Source organism: Podarcis melisellensis (assembly GCF_964234715.1).
Source record: "Podarcis melisellensis genome assembly, chromosome: 7".
Taxonomy (NCBI): domain Eukaryota; kingdom Metazoa; phylum Chordata; class Lepidosauria; order Squamata; family Lacertidae; genus Podarcis; species Podarcis melisellensis.
In genome coordinates, this window is record NC_138539.1 from 89,395,561 (window position 1) to 89,415,113 (window position 19,553).

At 41.7% G+C, this 19,553-nt stretch overlaps 1 protein-coding gene across 7 annotated transcripts in view; it reads right to left on the reverse strand.

Moving 5' to 3' along the window:
- The window catches only part of RALGAPA2 (Ral GTPase activating protein catalytic subunit alpha 2), a 182,197-nt gene that overhangs the window by 145,677 nt on the left and 16,967 nt on the right, over positions 1–19,553 (reverse strand). For all 7 annotated transcript variants that reach the window (XR_014170068.1, XM_081917687.1, XM_081917686.1 and 4 more), the window contains 7 exons: positions 13,379–13,436; positions 9,908–9,951; positions 4,592–4,769; positions 3,449–3,564; positions 2,779–2,917; positions 1,734–1,933; positions 1,139–1,363 (listed from right to left, as the gene is read on the reverse strand). Coding sequence is in view for 6 of the 7 variants with exons in the window: in XM_081917687.1 (XP_081773813.1) it covers positions 1,139–1,363; positions 1,734–1,933; positions 2,779–2,917; positions 3,449–3,564; positions 4,592–4,769; positions 9,908–9,951; positions 13,379–13,436 (960 nt within the window). In the remaining variant the exon portion in view is untranslated. The remainder of the gene's footprint in view (positions 1–1,138; positions 1,364–1,733; positions 1,934–2,778; positions 2,918–3,448; positions 3,565–4,591; positions 4,770–9,907; positions 9,952–13,378; positions 13,437–19,553) is intronic.

Below are 19,553 nucleotides of genomic sequence, written 5' to 3' on the forward strand. Positions count from 1 at the left end.
TATAACAGGTACAATTGGTTTGGCTTTATACTTTTCTTCCTCTACTGTGTCATTGTAAATGAGGATTCATGTTATTTAACTTGGTGTTGGTTCACAAATTCCACATCACCTCACTATAAGTTAGATTTCTTAATCCCTTCTTGGGGTAACATAGGGATCAAAAATACAAGTACAGTGGTACCTTGGTTCTCAAACTTAATCTGTTCCGGGAGTCCGTTCAACTCCCGAAACGGTTTGAAAACCAAGGTGCAGCTTCTGATTGGCTGCAGGAGCTTCCTGCACTCAAATCAGAAGCTGCAGAAGCTGCGTCTGGCATTCGGCTTCCAAAAAACATTCGAAAAACTGGAACAGTCACTTCTGGCTTTGTGGCGTTCAGGAGTTGATTTGTTCAAGAGCCAAGCCATTCAACTACCAAGGTACCACTGTATTCGCCTTTGAACATTCGAATATGTAAGTAATGTCCAAGTTAAACTAAATAGTGCAATTCAAAAGTATGTCAGAAAAGGGCATATTCCACCTAACAGTATTTAAGTTTTCCTTTTCTGAAAAGCTAAGAGTAGGGACAAAAACCCAGCTCCTTGTTTTTCACCTATTTCTTAATAGAAAAAGCGGTACTTTTCACAGGCAGCACATTTGGCATTTTTGTGCACTTTATCTCTCTTTCCTACACTCACTTATTATTTTCACTATAACAGTCACACTTGTATATCCCACAATTTTCTCTCTAGAGAGAAGCAAAATATTTTTAGCTGAATTATCTCAGCCTTTATTACAACTTTAACATTTTGCACCACAATCCTAAGTTTATTCAGAAATAAGTCCCAGTGAAATCAACGGGACTTACTCCCTAGGTACATGAGCTCAGGACTGCCACCACAGCTTTATTGTGCTTTTATCTTCCATACACCTCTAGAAATATTTTACTCATACTTTCCCAAGACCTCAGAAGAAGATTATATTGATTTATTTTACCTTGACAGCAACCTACAGTGATGAAGGTTAGGAAAAAGAGAGACAAACTGGCCCAAGACTTCCTAGTACATGTCAGGACTGGGCAAGGATTTAATGTGGAAATCATGATCTAAACCTAGCACACTACTGCATTTCCACAGCATACATACATTCACCCAGAACTAACCTGACGAAATACTTCATTGACAAAATTGACATAACCTCGTGTAGACAAAAGGATCTGTTGCACCATCTCATAGACGGCCCGGTGTTGTTCTTCAATACTGCAAAAGCTGGAATCACTGAGCCTCCTCTCAGTCAACGTGCCATTAGTTGAATGACTTTTCTCCTGATCCAATACAACACTGTTCTCCACTTCAGAATTTTTATCTTGAATTGCACCGCCCACACTCTTAAGTAACATTGGGGAGGGAGGAGAGAGAAGACAGCAAATTATAATTTATAAACTTAATATGTAGTGGCTTAGCATTAGGTGTGAATCTTTTACATAGTTCAAGATACATTTGTTTAAAGCCATGTTTAAAGCCACATTTCATTTTTTTAACTGCCAATTGTCACAAAAATGTTATTCTACTATTAAAGAAAAGCTTATTTCAGAACACATTCTATGTAATTATGGCTAACAGTAACTCTCAAAACGCACAAACAGAATGGGTAAAGCCCATGTAAATATCACAGTTCATTTAACAAAGCATTAGCTATAATATTCCAATTTAACATTTTTTAAAGGAATACAAACATGTATACAATTTACAACTCACTTGAATGATTCTGGGCAAAACGTCCCCTCCATTTTTAGAATTCTGTGTTGGTGTGAAGTACTTCTTTTCCAGAAAAAAGTTTACAAGCCATTTAATAAAGGCTACACGAGCTGTCATGTATGGTATTTTTGTGCTATAAATGTTTTCATTATTACAAGCTACACTAACATACGCTGGTTTGGGTCGCAGGCCAGGAATGTCTGTAAATCAGAAAACAGAAAGTGTAATTCTAAAAATTTTGACATTGTGAATTACACGGTTCACAGTGTAATTTTTCCACTCAGTGAAAACAATGAAGTCAGCTTTCTCAGAGAAAGCAATATTTTGTACAAGTATTGAACTCCATGTTTGAAACATTACAAAGCCATATAAATGATCATTTATCTTCCTCAGGCAAGAAGTACAGAAAGGGTGGCTTAAATTTAGAAAGTCATCATATATCACTTGAACGATCTAAAGTGTCACAAGTTTCACATGTGAATTGTTTCTCCGACACCTCCAGCTTTCTACCCCTACAACTTGATTATATAAAAAGACATAACACTCAGGTTGTTTTGCCTTTAGCTTTTAAAGAGAAGTGAAGCTTTTACTACACCATTGTTAAAATCATGCCTACTGAATAAAAGACAATGGTTGCAATCCAATGCATGCTTACCTGAAAGGAGAACACATTTAGGTCAGTGGGCCTTCCTCCAAGCAAGCATGTTTAGGATCAGGCTGTAAGATCCTCAACCCTAAACACATTCACTTCCCTAAAGCATTCTTGTAACCCTTACAGCAACCCTCTAAGGTAGGTCAATTTTATGCCATCTCCATATTGCAGGTGGTTGGCTGAAGCTAAAGAACCGTGACATGCCTGGTGTCCCCTGATGGGCACCCTTCTGCCACTCTCATGGTTCTCTGGATCAGAGTGAACATATTTAGAACCAGAGAGCATAGTAAGAAAATATATTCAAATGTGTATAAAGAGACATTAAGAGACGCACGGAAAATATACGTATCTCACACTTTATTTGGAAAAAATAAAAATAAAATGGCTACTCACCAAGCACAGGTTTGTATACGTTGGTTAGTTTTGTAAAAGAGGGAAATAAATGAGGAAGGTAATACTTTCTGAACAATGCAAAGAGAAACTTAAATCCAGTATCACAGTTCTCTTTATTCTTCCATTCCAAGCTCGCAGCCTACACCAGAGTAAGGAGTGTCATGTTAATACACAGCATACTGAAAAATAAGTCTAAATGAAACACGTTATATGAGCACTTAAAAAAATGCACTGCTCTCCAATCCCATATTTAGGCCTCAAGACAGACGAGTTTAGAAATCAAGCAGACACTAAATAGAAATAACTTGGTTACTGATGTTACTTTGGAAGATATTGAAAACACCTCTCTTCATTATCTTCTTGTTTGAACACAGTGCACAGTCAATACAGACAAGATGTTGGCTGATCTTAAAAGTCAAGTTGGAACACAGGGGAAGAGGCAGTGCCATAGGGCCCAAGCCCCAGACTCGGACCTATGAAGTGCACACATTAATAATGAAGACACTAGATACTGATGAACATCCTCAGCGACGAATTATGGAATTGTGTCCTTACAATATACTCTGCTTTGTTATCTTGTGCTTATTTAGATATGCTGTGAGCAGGTGAATATATCATCAAGTTAACCAACGCTGAAGAAGCAGATTTACAGGTAATTACATGTAATTACCTGGATTACCATATATTTTAACAGTAGCTGAAGGAAATAGCATGTTGGGTCCTCAGCCGTTTTTTCTCCAGAAACATGTGGTAAAAGTGGAGTTATTTCTTCAGGATAAATCTTTGCTAAAATAAAAAAGAAGTAATTTTGAAAGATTTAAGACACAGTTGCATAAACACCTTCTTTTTTTAAAATGAAAAATTGGGGGTGGGAGCTCAGTCAGCTCAAGTAGAGAGACTGCGGGCATCAGAATCCTCCACTTTCAGATGGCTTTCCTCCTCTCCGGTAGAAGAAAATCCCCAGGATTATTGTTCAGTAAGGTATAAATACCCATGCCTATAGGGGCCACTGGATCTAGAGCAGCCCAGGACTTTATTGCTATATAGATGAGGGTGGGATCCTTTTTAGATAAGGATCCTTTTTCTAGGTGTCCTTTTTCCTTCCCCCCCTTCCAACTGACACCCTCTATGTTCTAGAAGCCACTGAGACTAGATCCTTATTAGACTTTTGTGGGACTTTTAAAAATAAATCATTTTTCTTTTCAGTTGGGTAAATTTATATGCTTCTGCAAATCTGGGAGCAACTCAAGTATGCAGAAACTACTGTGTCATTTTCAGGTGACCCTCTGTAACTGAGAAAGTGACAGGCACTGGGCTACTAAAGGTTGATATCAGAAGGAATAGGTAGCACCTGCAGCAAAACTCTGCAGTGTATCCTAACACAAGAGCTTCTATTCAAGGTTCTAGTTAGCCATGTCTTCCTCCAGGGGATCAAATTCCATTCCTTTCCCTTGCCAATTCCCCTTTTTCTTTTCTAAGTAACACTCAGTATACTGCGGCTACTGAGGACCCCTCAACCATGCCCAAAGGAAGAAGTACCTATAAGAACATTTGGAGACATTTCCTAATGTGAGAGAGAGAATGCCACTACTATGATGAAACCCGCAAAAATACTTGCACATTGTCTAAAACCAAACAAAACCCACACTTTTTTCTTTGAAATTGTTTTTTCTCAAATGCAAATTTAGAGAGATTCAATCTATGGATTGACTAAAATTAATATGATTAATCAACAAAGTTTCTTTAATCAGGAGACAGTGCAACTAAAAACTTAAGATACTTGAGAAAATATCAGAATATAGCAAAAACAAACCATCAGTGTGACTGGGAGGAAGGCTAATGAGGGTATCGAGTGTACATGGACCTCGTGAAGACATCACTGCAGGAAAACCAGGAATGAGGCAAGCAAAGATTAACAGTTGCTCTTCTGCACAATTTGTCTGGAGAGCTTGTAACCAGAGAAGAAACAGTCTGATTCCTTCACATCTTATCTAGAAAGAAGACACATTTTAGAAAGCAATATAAAAAGAACAGTCCAGCAACGCTGGGAAAATAAGAAATAGACTTAACACCTTAATAAAGTACTTTGTTGTAACTGCTTTCAACCATTACTGCCAAAAAGGGTCACTGCATTCACTTTGCAGAGAAAGTTGTCCCTTTGAAGAAGTTTGCAATCAGTTGTTTAATTGGAAAAAAGATTTGGCACTATAGTTAATACTGCCATATTTTCCGAAGTCCAGGTTTCAGACGGAACCGATATGACTTCCATTTATGCAACATGACTTCTACCCTCTCCTTCCCCTACACATGCCCCATGGTGTCCCCAAATCTGTTCCGAAGGACTGAGGTAAACCCCAGAAAAGATTCAGCAGGTGTGCAAGAGGAGGAGGGGAAAGTTCTGTTGTGCAAATGAAAGTCTTTCTGCTTGCACAAGAAGCTACTTTGTGCTATTTTGAATACAACCCATTGTTTCCATATTTTACAAGAAAGACTGCAATGACTGAATGAGTACCTTTCTTGCTCCTTTCTTATCCCAACCATTATTCCATTATTCCAAGGATATTGGAATATTAAGATTGTATTGTTTCTTGCACCAGCTAAAGACTTTTTTGTTTCAAGCATGTAATCAGACATACAATTTTTAATTTTATCTTATTATGTATAAACAACTGATGATTTTTAGGTTTACTTGCTTAATGAACATTTTATGTTCTATGTAAACCACTTAGAGATTTATAGATGATTAAGCAATATATAGATATCCTAAATAGGCTGTATCTCTGTGCACCTGGAAAAAGAGAAAGATCCAAGGAATTGCTGAGCCAAGGAAAGAAAAAAAAACTCTGCAGAAAAACAAAATGTTAGGTACAGAACATCTCATTGCTCAAACAATGGAAGAAAGAGGGATAACACAAGTGCCGCAGCAACTAAAAATTTTTATTGAGCTCAGGGCTGAAGACTATTTCAAGGTCATCCACTGCACTTGTGTAGCATACCTCTTACTGCTCAGGATTCCCGGCTTTCTTTTACCCTGGATATACTGCTTTGCTATCTTTGTTCTGAGCTCTTGCCTATGTTTGGACCCTGTGTCAGTCTGGAAATATCTGAAATTTCCAAGTTTTCTTACAATACATCTACTTATTTCTTGACCTTAAATCTATCTGTATCATTGCTTCTTAAAGTAAAGGTAAAGGTACCCCTGCCCGTACGGGCCAGTCTTGACAGACTCTGGGGTTGTGTGCCCATCTCACTCAAGAGGCCAGGGGCCAGCACTGTCCGAAGACACTTCCGGGTCACGTGGCCAGCGTGACATCGCTGCTCTAGCGAGCCAGAGCCGCACACAGAAACGCTGTTTACCTTCCCGCTGGTAAGCGGTCCCTATTTATCTACTTGCACCCGGAGGTGCTTTCGAACTGCTAGGTTGGCAGGCGCTGGGACCGAGCAGCAGGAGTGCACCCCGCCGCAGGGATTCGAACCGCCGACCTTTCGATCGGCAAGTCCTAGGCGCTGAGGCTTTAACCCACAGCGCCACCTGCGTCCCATCATTGCTTCTTAGCACATTTCAAAATATTAAAGTTGTCTTGTTTATACTTCTGTGATACATTCAGGGCCTTTCTTCAAGCTGGAACTCACTGGAACTCAGTTCTGGCACCTTCCAGGTGGACACCATTGCCATTATAAGAGAACAGGGGAGGGTTCATGGTGAGTTCTGGCACCTCTTTTTTTAGAAAAACAGCATTGGGTATGTTCATACATATTTACCACTGTACAAATACAGTGTTCCAGGCAACTAGATCCTATCAAATAAAACTTCGGTTTATTACTTTGTTTACCGATTCTAATTACAAGTGTGCCCACAGCAAGAGACACCCCATTAGCATTGTCAGGTGGGTTGCTAAATCTGTAGTGGATCTGCGAACTCTCTTTCTAGCCATTTTACAAAATTCTGCAAACCTAAATACACTGCTATCACCACTACTTAGATAGAAGGTATACCAGTTTCCACAGCATGTGATGGCACCCAGTCTATTAGAGGCTTTCATGCCACTCTGTGGGGGCTACTGAAGACTGAAAAGTCCTATGGCAGGTCATATCTTCAGCTGTAAAGGATGTGACAGGTCCACAACAACTCCAAAGCTTAAGAGCCACTCTCTTGATTTCACGAGTGGACATGAACAAAATACCTTACACACACAGCTACACAAAAGAGATGAGAACATGCAATACTTGAATCCATCATTCTCCACCACATTCTGAAAGACAGCTTTGAACAGTCTAACCAGAGATTGCTTCAAATTGCAGCCACAAGTTTATAAGCAGGTGTGGCTGACTGCATGCTGGTGTCATATTGCTCTAATACAGAACATCTTTGTTCCTCCATTTTTTTTAAGCTGATGCAAAATAGCTCTATCACTTGCTGCCCCACAGACTATAGCTCAGTAATAGAACACATACTCTGCATGTATAAGATCCCAGGTTCAATCACTGACTTTGCCAGTTAAGAGGATCAAGCAGCAGGTGATGGGAAAGGCTTATGAGCCCCTGGAGAGCCAATCCGAGTCAGAGTAGACAAGGGATGAGGAACCAATGGTCCTTCAGATGTTGTGGGACTCCTGCTACCATCAGCCCTTGCAACAATGCTCAGTGGTCAGGAATGATGGGCACTGTAGTCCAGTAACATCTGGAGGACCAGTTTCCCATCCCTAGAGTAGACAATACTGGGACAGATGTACAAACAGTATTGCCTGATATAATGCAGCTTCCTGTGTTACTACTTATTTTATTAAACTTTTTATATCCTACATTTTGTAAAGCATTTGTGATTATTTTAGTGAATAGAAGATGGAGCCCTAGTTTTTCTGGGCTACATTCAGGTTGTATGTGCCAATCTTTTCATTAGGCTTCATAATATTGTAGTATTCTTCTTCAGTGTATCTGAAGAAGTGTGCATGCACACGAAAGCTCACACCAAGAACAAACTTAGTTGGTCTCTAAGGTGCTACTGGACAATTTTTTAATATATATTTCTACTGCTACCTAATTGTAGCATCACTATAAGATACAAAGCAACAATAGCTAAAGGTTAGAAACATTTCTGCAATGGGAACACAGGCAGAGGATGGGAAAAGGTCCCTGCTAGCACAGGAGACACCTCCAAATTATAACAGGACCATCTTGCTTTCTGAGTTAAGACTCCTGGTTCCTCTAAATCTCCAACTGTACATGAGCAGTTGAAAGAATGAGCAGTTGAAAGCAATTAACATGTACCTAGCTTAGGAACTCAATTAAAACAATTAAAACAAAAGATACATATTATTAATGGTTCAGTCTCAGTTCCTTGGGTTAGCAATGAATTGGAACCGTCAATACCCTCCCTTCAAGGCCTGCCCTTTCTCAAAACCTCTTGGGCGAGGATTACAAAAAAACAACCCATTTTTACAACTAACACCTAAAGAGTGGTGTAGATGGCAAATACATCTGGCCCCCCTGAAGTCACCCTTGACGCCCATTCTGGACCATCCTCATTCTGTTTTGATGATAAGTATTATCAATATCAATGCTGGGAACAAAAAGGAATATATAGGATCAAAGCTATTATGCCTATGTCAGCATCTTTATTAAAGGGTAAACTAAAAGATAGCCCACATAGTAAGCGCCAACTAACCCACGTTCTCTTTTGTTCAGTACTGCAGCACAAAGGAGAGGGTCACTGCCCCCTGACTCCCTATGAGCTACTTTGCATTAATGTGACCTTAAGTAATAAGGGTATGGCTTCTAATATATACAAAATTCTACTTAGTAAAGCATCAGGCTCTTCCCAGGGGCTACGATCAAAGTGGGAGAGTGATCTGGGCCTTCGGATAGAGGAACAAGCATGGGAAGCAATATGGTCTAAACCCCCACTTAAAGCTACCTCTGCAAGAATACAGGAAGCCACACTGAAAACATTGCTAAGATGGCATTGGACTCCACTCCGTCTATCTATAACTGGCAAAGGCTACTCCAGTTTAGGTTGGCAAGGTTGCGGACACACTGGAACACTGCTCCATATGTGGTGGGACTGTTGCATAGTTCAGAGATCCAAACCTTTGATGCTATTTGCATTATTACCTCACAGGTACTTTCCCCAGACCCAGCATTGGCACTCCTATCCTTGGAGTGTGGAACAAACTCATCTATCATGAAGAAATCTCTTGTGCTCATGCTTCTTGCAGCAGCCAGACTGACAGTGGCTGACCACTGGAAGTCCAAATCATCTCCTTCTCAGGAGCGGCAGCTAGCGAAAGTATGGGCCACTGCATTGTCAGAACACCTGACATAAACCGAGAGTCCATAATGGTTCATTGAAAATAGATCCTTTCTACTCAATATGGCATAAGATGTTTTCCTATGCTAACTCAACTGAACAGCCCACTTGTTTTACATACAAGTATGTGGAGAGGTTTTATTGAGAACTTAATTAACCCACCTTTTTCTCCTTGCACAACAACTGAAAGTGGCATTGTACTTTCAGTAGTTTATTGGTTTTTACTCCTCCTCTGTATCTGTGTTTTATTTTTTGTACTTTTAGATCTATTTTTATTCACCATATTCATAATTTTTATTGTATTCTGTATGTGTTTATGCCAATAAACTTTTAATTTTAAAAAAGGAACTCAAAGATGGTAACAAGGGTTAATAGGTAAATGGGGAGAAGTACTGAATTTCACATGTTGATTTGAATTACAGTGGTGCCCCGCAAGACGAACGCCTCGCAAGACGAAAAACCCGCTAGACGAAAGGGTTTTCCGTTTTGGAGGCGCTTCACAAAACGAATTCCCCTATCGGGTTGCTTCGCAAGACGAAAAAAATCTTGCATCCCCCCGCGGGTTTTTTTCGTTTTTTTCGCCCTTTTCTTATGCCGCTAAGCCGCTTATCAGCTGTTCCGCTGATAAGCCGCTTGACAGCTGTAGCGCTAATCCACTAAGCTGTCAATGGGCTTGCTTCGCAAGACGAAAAAACCGCTATATGAAGAGCCTCACGGAACAGATTAATTTCGTCTTGCGAGGCACCACTGTAACATGTTGGTTTGTAAGCTTGGGTTGTAAACTTCTAATTAACAATGAATTTAAAACAGGAGTTGAAATACCTTAAGACAGTTTCCAGTGTGCAAAAGTTTCTTCAAAACTGAACCTGAAGAGTAAAAGAAAAAATACAGTAGGAAATGATGTCTTCAATCCACAAGTGAGTTCATTATGGCTATTTATATACTAACCCAACTGTGCCATACTCCAGAATAAGGGTCATGACAAAGGAGGTGTCATATTTTCCATTGGCCACATCAGCCTAAGGAGTTAAAGAACACACCAACTCACACCTGGTCAGCTATACAGCTTTATTTCAGATATGGAGCTTCACATCCCTGATTCCACCTATGTTGTAGATTTCTTTTACCAATAAGTAAAGCCTTTCAGGAGGGCTTCACTCCTGGGGCACGATTCCGTAATTCCTTCTCTGGAGGTTCCAATCCTCTCTTTTCCACTCCAGTCTTCTCAGAAGTAAATCCCAAACTGCAGGGACAGTAAGACTTTCCAAAGTAACCTTGGTGTTCTGGAGGGACCTCTCACTACAGAGTGTCTTCCCTCAATGCATGGCTTAAGTCCAGAACTCCTATGCTTCCGCAAGGAGAGGGGCTGGGTAAACCCAGGAGGCTGCAATTCCATTTATGGTCCTGTACAATGGGGCTTAAGGGGATAACCCGCAGGTGACCTCTGGCAGGGGGGGTGAGAGACAAGCCTTCCCAATCTCCTTGAAGAAGCCTTACTAAGCTTAGGGTCTGCCTATTGCAACCTGTTCCCTGCATTGTGGTGTCATTCCCTGCATGACACCCAGCTCTACCTCTCCTTTAAATCAGAACCAGTGAAGGCGGTGAAGGTCCTGTGTGAGTGCCTGGAGGCGGTTGGAGGTTGGATGGCGGCTAACAGATTGAGGTTGAATCCTGACAAGACAGAAGTACTGTTTTGGGGGGACAGGAGGTGGGCTGGTGTGGAGGATTCCCTGGTCCTGAATGGGGTAACTGTGCCCCTGAAGGACCAGGTGCGCAGCCTGGGAGTCATTTTGGACTCACAGCTGTCCATGGAGGCGCAGGTTAACTCTGTGTCCAGGGCAGCTGTCTACCAGCTCCACCTGGTACGCAGGCTGAGACCCTACCTCCCCGCGGACTGTCTCGCCAGAGTGGTGCATGCTCTAGTTATCTCACGCTTGGACTACTGCAACGCGCTCTACGTGGGGCTACCTTTGAAGGTGACCCGGAAACTGCAATTAATCCAGAATGCGGCAGCTAGACTGGTGACTGGGAGTGGCCACCGGGACCACATAACACCGGTTCTGAGAGATCTGCATTGGTTCCCAGTACGTTTCCGAGTACGATTCAAAGTGTTGGTGCTGACCTTTAAAGCCCTAAACGGCCTCGGTCCTGTATACCTGAAGGAGCGTCTCCACCCCCATCGTTCAGCCCGGACACTGAGATCCAGCGCCGAGGGCCTTCTGGCGGTTCCCTCATTGCGAGAAGTGAGGCTACAGGGAACCAGACAGAGGGCCTTCTCGGTAGTGGCGCCCGCCCTGTGGAACACCCTCCCATCAGATGTCAAAGAGATAAAGAATTACCTGACATTTAGAAGACATCTTAAGGCAGCCCTGTTCAGGGAAGTTTTTAATATGTAATGCTGTACATGAAAATGCCCCACTTTGATTGAAAATGCCCCACTTTGCTCCTCCTCCTTCCGAGGTAGAGACTTCAGGCACTGCCCAAATGTGGTCTCTTCAGGAGCTGTTGCCTACTTGGCATCTGGTGGTGTGATGGGCCAGCAAGCCTCAACATCTCTTCACAGCAACTTATTCGTACAACTTCCATAGAAATACTTAACATTTATATCTAGTTCCCAGAAACCACAGATAAGATGGCAATATTCTTTCTGCACCATATCATTTCAAACTGCAGATGAGGGTTCACCCTCATCAGCATGCAAAGGAAATGCTTATCTGTCATTTGGAAGTTGAATTGAGTGTTGGGAAATTGAAACTCGATCCTGACATGACGTAGGTGCCACTGTCAGGCATTTTTTCTGTCCATTGAGATGGTCTTCAACCAGTGCTTGAGGGGACTGCACTCTCTCTAAGAGATCAGGTGCACTGACTAGGAGTGCCATTGGCGCTTGGTTGGGTTACTCATTAGTTAAACACCATTTGCAATCTAGCCATCACCCCAATTGTTTCATGCCCTTGGGGTCCTGGATGTCATATTGTTTATGCAGCATGGCACTTCTTTTAGCCATGACCTTATGACTTAAGCCAAGGTCACAACTTTATGTATAAATTAGGATTCTTTCAGGACTCTATGGAAGAAACATAATATATGTCGCTTTGAAATACTTAAGTTTCTTTATACATGTTGGCCAAAGTAATTACCTGGTATTTGCCTCTCCCCATATGAACCGACCTGGACCCTGCAATCATTATCTCAGCGCCTACTTCATGTGCCTCCTCGACGAGAGGTCCAGAAGATGGCAACCTGAGAATGGGTGTTTTCTGCAGTGGCTTCCTGTTTGTGGAATGCTCCCCACAGGGAGGTTGACTTCATTAAGGCACCAGGTGAAAACATTTCTCTTTAACTAGGCCTTTGGCTGATTAATGTTCTATGGCATTTTAAATGTGTTTGTGGGAGGTGGGTTATTGGTTTGTTTTTGTTCTTGCTTTATTATGTACTGTATTTTGTGTTCTCATTTTGTATTTTTTGTTGTGAACTGCCTTGTGATCTTTGGATGGGCAGTATATAATTTTAATAAACATAATAGTAATAACTAGATTACTTATTGCAATGTTTTGGTACTGCAACAAATTACTGCTATTAATATTCCATATTTGATTTAAACTAAATTACAGTACACCTGTATCCTATCAAGTTTCCTGGAAACAATCTTTTCCAAGTGACATGTGAGGAAAAGTAGCAAAAAGCAGGAAGAAACTGTCGTCAACACCTGCTGCTGCTCCTGATCTTCCCAGGTGGGCTGAGCTCCTCTTCCCCCTCACCTTTCCTATGGCAGAGCAGCAGGACCAGCTGCTCTGAGTGTGATTATATCGGCTGGGCTCTCCTAAGCCGGCCTGCTCTGAGTGAAGTGACAAGAAGCTGACAAATTCCAGCTAGGCCTCAGAAGTACAACTTCTGGCTGTACTACATTCACTTCCAAGAAGCTTGGGTCTCCATGATTTTTCAACTCAGAAGCCACCTGGACCTCAAATTTCCATCCAAGCTGGTCATTAAGAAGACCAATGAAACATTAAGAATTTGGGACTGTGTTCTTTTTATTGATTTGTAAGCTTCTCAGAGCTTTTCCTACTGAAGGGTGAAGTATAAATGCTTTGAATGCATTAATGTATGTTTAGAGACAATGATAAATGGTAGTAATAAGAAAAGAGTACCATCTAGCTCCATTAAAATTATTTGACATTTGTACACTGGCTTTAGTGAAGGTGGAGAAATGTACCCCAACTTTTAATAAACTGAACTAAATTTTAAAAAATAATCTTAAAAAAATAATAATTAAAGCCAAACCTCACTTACCTATGCTGTGGAAATGCCACCGATAGAAAATTCTTTCTGGAAGTAGTTGTAATATTTTCTGGAGAACACAGATAATTCATATTTTATATCATATTGACAAAACAGCTGCTTGGCATCTACATTACATCACTTAAGTGCAATACAGATTAGGGTTTTTTAGGGAGGGTCAACGCTGTCAAATAATTTCTTTTACACTTAAGACTTCTGTTGACATGGAAAGAATCTCTTCACCAAAAGTATAAGAATCTTAGCAGGTAAAAACCTCTGGAATTTACAACATTGCTCAAAATTATTCATTATTGATCATTGTTAAGGAAAATTAGTTAAATCAAGCAGTCAACTGCCATGTGTTTATGCTTTATGAAGTAGGTAGTACTCAAGCATTGTAAATACTTATGTTCAGGCAGCTCTGGCAATACATAATCTTAATGACAGATGACATTTGGTCTCTCTCTCTCTCTCTCTCTCTCTCTCTCACACACACACACACACACACACACACACACAATTCCTGCATTGCAGGAGGTTGGACTAAATGACCCTTGGGGTCCCTTCCCTTCCAACTCCACAATTCTATGCTTCCATTATCTATATTTTCCCCTGAGAGCTATTAAGAAAAATCAACTGTTTCATTCTACTTCTAAATAGGCTGGGCTCTGTTCTACGTTACAAGCTTTTCCCCATTAAGGCTGGCTCAAGACATTTTGCTGCCTGCGGACAAAATGTCACCCACTCACTCCCCATTGAGTGGCCAACTGGAATGGCTGCTGAATCCTAGTTCAACACTAATAACAAAGCACTGCACTGCTCCTGAGAGGGATTAGCAGGGTGGAGGGCAAGATGCTTTGACACACAGCTCTTTCTCCAACAGAAGGGTATGATCAGGGAGCTCAGGAGGAAAAACTGAGGCAGCAGCAGCAGGTGGGTATGTAGAAGAGGTGGTGGGTGGGTGCAAAGGAGGCAGAGGCACAGGGGTGTAGCATGGGGGGAGCTGCCAGGGCGACGGCCCCAGGCATATTTTTATGGGGGCTGCTGCTCACACCACCCTACCAGCCCTGTGCTGCTTTGCAAGGCTGGGGGCTGGCAGGGCAGTGGGAGAAGGATGCAACAGCCATGAACCCTTGCATCCTTCTCCCTGCCAGGCCCGAGCCACTTTGTAAGGGTGCGATCACCCCAGACTCACAAAGTGGCTTGGGGTGGAGTTGCTCCAGTGGTGTTAGTAGCAAGGGCTGAGAGGCTCCATTCACCCGCCGTGCCCTGTCCTGGGTGCCACCAAACCATGCCCTCCCACTGCAGAGGTGTGCATGCATGAGGAGAGGTGCAGGTGGGTAGGTGCAGAGGAGGGGGCGGCAAGTGGCAATGCTCTTTGGAGGCCACAACTGCCGCCTGAGGTGATGGCCTCACCTTGTCTCATGGCTGGGCCAGACCTGATTTGGAGTATGATTTAGTTGACTTTCACCCACTGTCAGTATGCTATGCTTGTATCCTTAACACATGATTTTGCACACCTTGAGCTGACAAGAAACATATGCTTTAGGCATTTGTGTCTTACAAAAGCGAAAGACCTCTTCCAGTATAAATATATATATGGCAGTGAACTCCAAATAGCTAGTGACATTTTGTTTTTATTTTCAGAGTAAAGATATACAAAATAACTTAAGAAACCCCATGGTGCAGAATATTCCTTATTATGCTGTACTTTATTCATATGGAAATCCATTAGTACACTTGAAATATAAATTAGGTATTATGAAAAAGAAATACATCGGGGGATCTGTCAGTTCTTTGATTCATAGGTCTCTTTCCTCCAGGCTACTGCATGACTAAGAATAATGTGAAGCATAACTTTGACATAGACAAGCTGCTCTGATAAGCAGAGGAGTTTTTTAAAATCTTTAAGAAAATTAACATATTTCTTACCAGATGATACTTCTTTTAATTACAGATAATCTAAAGCATTTAGATGTTATGCTAAGAAGAACTGCAATAATCCTCTTTTCCCATATTCAGCATTATGTAGCCATCCCCAATCTGGGTTAAAATAAACCCAAATACATTATTAAAACTTCAGCAGCAGCCAAGCTCAGACTGAGCCTTAAACAGAACCACAGCTCAAATGCCGTTAAGAGAAACCTCTTTAGTTGGAAAGTTCCCTGTCTGCTTCAGCAGCCATGACGGCAGCAGGGAAAACTGTGGGTCCACTGGGGCCTCTGAGCTGTTGTCCTTGGAATCAGGGGAGAGCAACACAAATTCCTCAGGCCAGACAAAATGGGTTCCACTTGCCCCACAGCTTGCTCTAAGGGCAGGACCTCTCCTATTCCTATTCCAATTCCACCTCTGAATCCACCACCTCACCACTGAAGATTGTGAGTTGGACTTTGGTTATAACACCCATTATTTGCACCCACAAGTTATGTGAATAGGTGTACTATTTTAGGTTTCTTTATTTAAAATGTTTTTACCCTGCCTTTTTATTTATAAGCCATCAAAGACAGCTTACAAATTTGAAATATATTATAATTATTTAAAATACAAAAATAACATTAAATAACAGCTCAGATTAAAATAATAGAATCATTTTACAGTAGCATCCTCCAGATTAAACACTTAAGGCCTGAGGACAATGTCCCGTGTACAGAGTGCCATGACTGGTAAGGCACTTCCTCTGGTGATTACCTACCTGATCTTTGATACTGGGAGCTCTTGGAAAAGAGTCATAAATGACCATCTTTGTAATTGTGCATATTTGTGTTTTGTTATTTTAAAATAATTTTTATTAACTGACCAATCAAATCAAATCACATCACATCACATCATATAAATTCCAAATTACAAAGCCGAATTTTAAATTTTTGTTGGGGGTACCCATATTTCAAGTTCCGAAGGGGATCCAATCATCTTCTTGCTGCTGTATTAATGTCCACAAATCTGTCCAAATAATGTTCATAATTCTATCCAGTCCTATCTTGCTGTTTCCACATCTCATCTTGTTATTTTCATATATTTTTCCTTTTTCTTTGTGACCTCTTCTGATAATCTCAAGCAGGTAAAAGCAAGTTGTAATCCTGTGTGAATTTTTCCGTTCATCCAATAGCCATATCGAGATGGTTTCCATATATCATCACTTCCATAAATAAAAGCACTCTTTCCATCATTAATCTTCGCAAATCTGTCGCCTTCTTCAGTCCTCTGAGGAGGTTCACCCGCAATATGAAAACAAATCCATTCCTCCTCCCAGACATAAATCTTTCGACAGAACTTGCCAAAATGGCGATGCTGTTTTTTACTGCGTCATCCCAAAGCTCTTGTACTTTTCTCGATCTCCTTAAAACATGCTTTTGGTTAGAGTTTATCTCCACACAGTCTTAAATCATCCAGCTTAGGTCATTTAAGCGGCATTTCTGACTTGTGAGGGGGGATTATTGGTTAATCACATAGAAGAAAGAAAGAAAGAAAAGTCCCCCCCCTCCAGTCCCACTGCCGACATACCGAGCTTTGGTGTGTCTTCTCATGATATATTCCTGTTTATCCAACCCGTCTTCTTTCACAGAGGTCCCTTCAATTAGCAGTCTTTACTCCCCATTCTTCACGTGAAATATGTGCATTTGCTTCTTCCTAATTGTTTATTTTCAAGTTGCTGCAGCTAGTGGCGCAAACCGGAGACAGCGTCCAGGAGAGCTGAAGTCCACACAAGGGCGGCCTAGTGCCCTCACCTCCTCGAATCCGGGGGTGATTTATGGGCACAGCAGGCAAGGGCAGTCCCCCCATTCCCTTGGGGGGGGCAGGGAGGCTGCATACTCCCATCACAGCCTCTTAATTACCTCGTGTGGGTCGGAGAGATGTTATTGTCGGCCATCTTCCAATGCCCCCCTAGTGGCCCCCGTGCATATTTGTGTTAGAGGAAGTGAACCTTTACATATCTAGGCTGTAAACTGTATTAAAACTAGGATTAAAAACTAGGATTAGGATTAAAACTACAGTCATACCTCATGTTACGGACGCTTCAGGTTACGTGTTTTCGGGTTGCAGACCACGGGAAACCCCTAAGTAGTGGAACGGGTTACTTCCAGGTTTTGCTGCTCATGCCTGTGCAGAAGCACTAAATCGTGCTTCGTACATGCGCAGAAGTGCCAAATCACGCTGATGCCTGCACAGACGCGGCGCTTCAGAATGCGAACACTGCGGGTTGCGGACGTGCTTCCATCACGGATTACGTCCACAACCCAAGGTTCTACTGTAGCACCTTTGAATTGTGCTTGGTAACAGACCAGAAGCCAACAAAACTATTTTAAAATTGGCAAAATACCCATTAGTTCAGTTTCATTCAATAGCCTAAGAAGTGTATTTTAGACCAGTTGTATTTTCAAGTTAAAACTGCTTAATTGTTATATCACTTGCGGATTGAATTGGCACAAGTAAATATTACCATACTACATGTGTTGGTTGGCTTACCAATGTCAGGATGTCTGCTATCTGGGTTTTTTTAATGGGTGGTCAGGTCTATATGTAGGATAACCCTTCATACAACTGATGAAATGGACTTTAGTCAACAAAACCTTAAGACAAAAGTCATTAGTTTTTAACATGCTACATAGAATCATAGAATTGGAAGAGACCACAAGGGCCATCGAGTCCAACCCCCTGCCAAGCAGGAAACACCATCAGAGCACTCCTGACATATGGTTGTCAAGCCTCTGCTTAAAGACCTCCAAAGAAGGCGACTCCACCACTCTCCTTGGCAGCAAATTCAAACAGCTCTTACTGTCAGGAAGTTCTTCCTAATGTTTAGGTGGAATCTTCTTTCTTGTAGTTTGGATCCAATGCTCTGTGTCCGCTTCTCTGGAGCAGCAGAAAACAACCTTTCTCCTCCCTCTATGTGACATCCTTTTATATATTTGAACATGGCTTTTTTAACTGCCGTGTCACACTGTTGGCTCATGTCAAGTTTGTGGTCAACCAAGACTCCTAGATCCTTTTCACATGTACTGCTCTCAAGCCAGGTGTCACCCATCTTGTATTTGTGCCTCTCATTTTTTTTTTTGCCCAAGTGCAATACTTTACATTTCTCCCTGTTAAAATTCATCTTGTTTGTTTTGGCCCAGTTCTCTAATCTGTCAAGGTCGTTTTGAAGTGTGATCCTGTCCTCTGGGGTGTTAGCCACCCCTCCCAGTTTGGTGTAATCTGCAAATTTGATCAGGATGCCCTTGAGTCCATCATCCAATTCGTTGATAAAAATGTTGAATAAGACCGGGCCCAAGACAGAACCCTGTGGCACCCCACTAGTCACTCTTCTCCAGGATGAAGAGGAACCATTGATGAGCACCCTTTGGGGTTGGTCAGTCAGCCAGTTACAAATCCACTGAGTGGTAGCATAGTCAAGACCGCATTTTACCAGCTTCTTTACAAGAATATCATGGGGCACCTTGTCAAATGCCTTGCTGAAATCAAGGTAGGCTACATCCACTGTGTTCCCTTCATCTACCAGGCTTGTAATTCTGTCAAAAAATGAGATCAGGTTAAAACAAAAAAAATTCCTTCCAGTAGCACCTTAAAGACCAACTAAGTTAGTTCTTGATATGAGCTTTCGTGTGCATGCACACTTCTTCAGATACATTCTTCAGATGCACACTTCTTCAGATATACAGGTGTATCTGAAGAAGTGTGCATGCACACAAAAGCTCATACCAAGAACTAACTTAGTTGGTCTTTAAGGTGCTACTGGAAGGAATTTTTTTTGTTTTGACTATGACAGACCAACACGGCTACCTATCTGTAACTGAGATCAGGTTAGTCTGACATGACTTATTTTTCAGAAATCCATGCTGACTATTGGTGATCACAGCATTCCTTTCTAGGTGCTCAGACTGTTTGCTTAATTATCTGCTCCAGAATCTTCCCTGGTATTGATGTCAGACTGACTGGCCGGTAATTATTTGGGTCCTCTCTTTTCCCCTTTTTGAAAATAGGGACAACATTTGCCCTCCTCCAGTCTGCCGGGACTTCGCCTCTTCTCCAGGAATTCTCAAAGATGACTGCCAGTGGTTCTGAGATCACATCTGCCAGTTCTTTTAATACTCTTGGATGCAGTTCATCTGGCCCTGGAGACTTGAATACATCTAAACTAGCCAAGTACTATCTCCTTAGTTATTCTGGGCTGTGTTTCCTCTGCTGAATC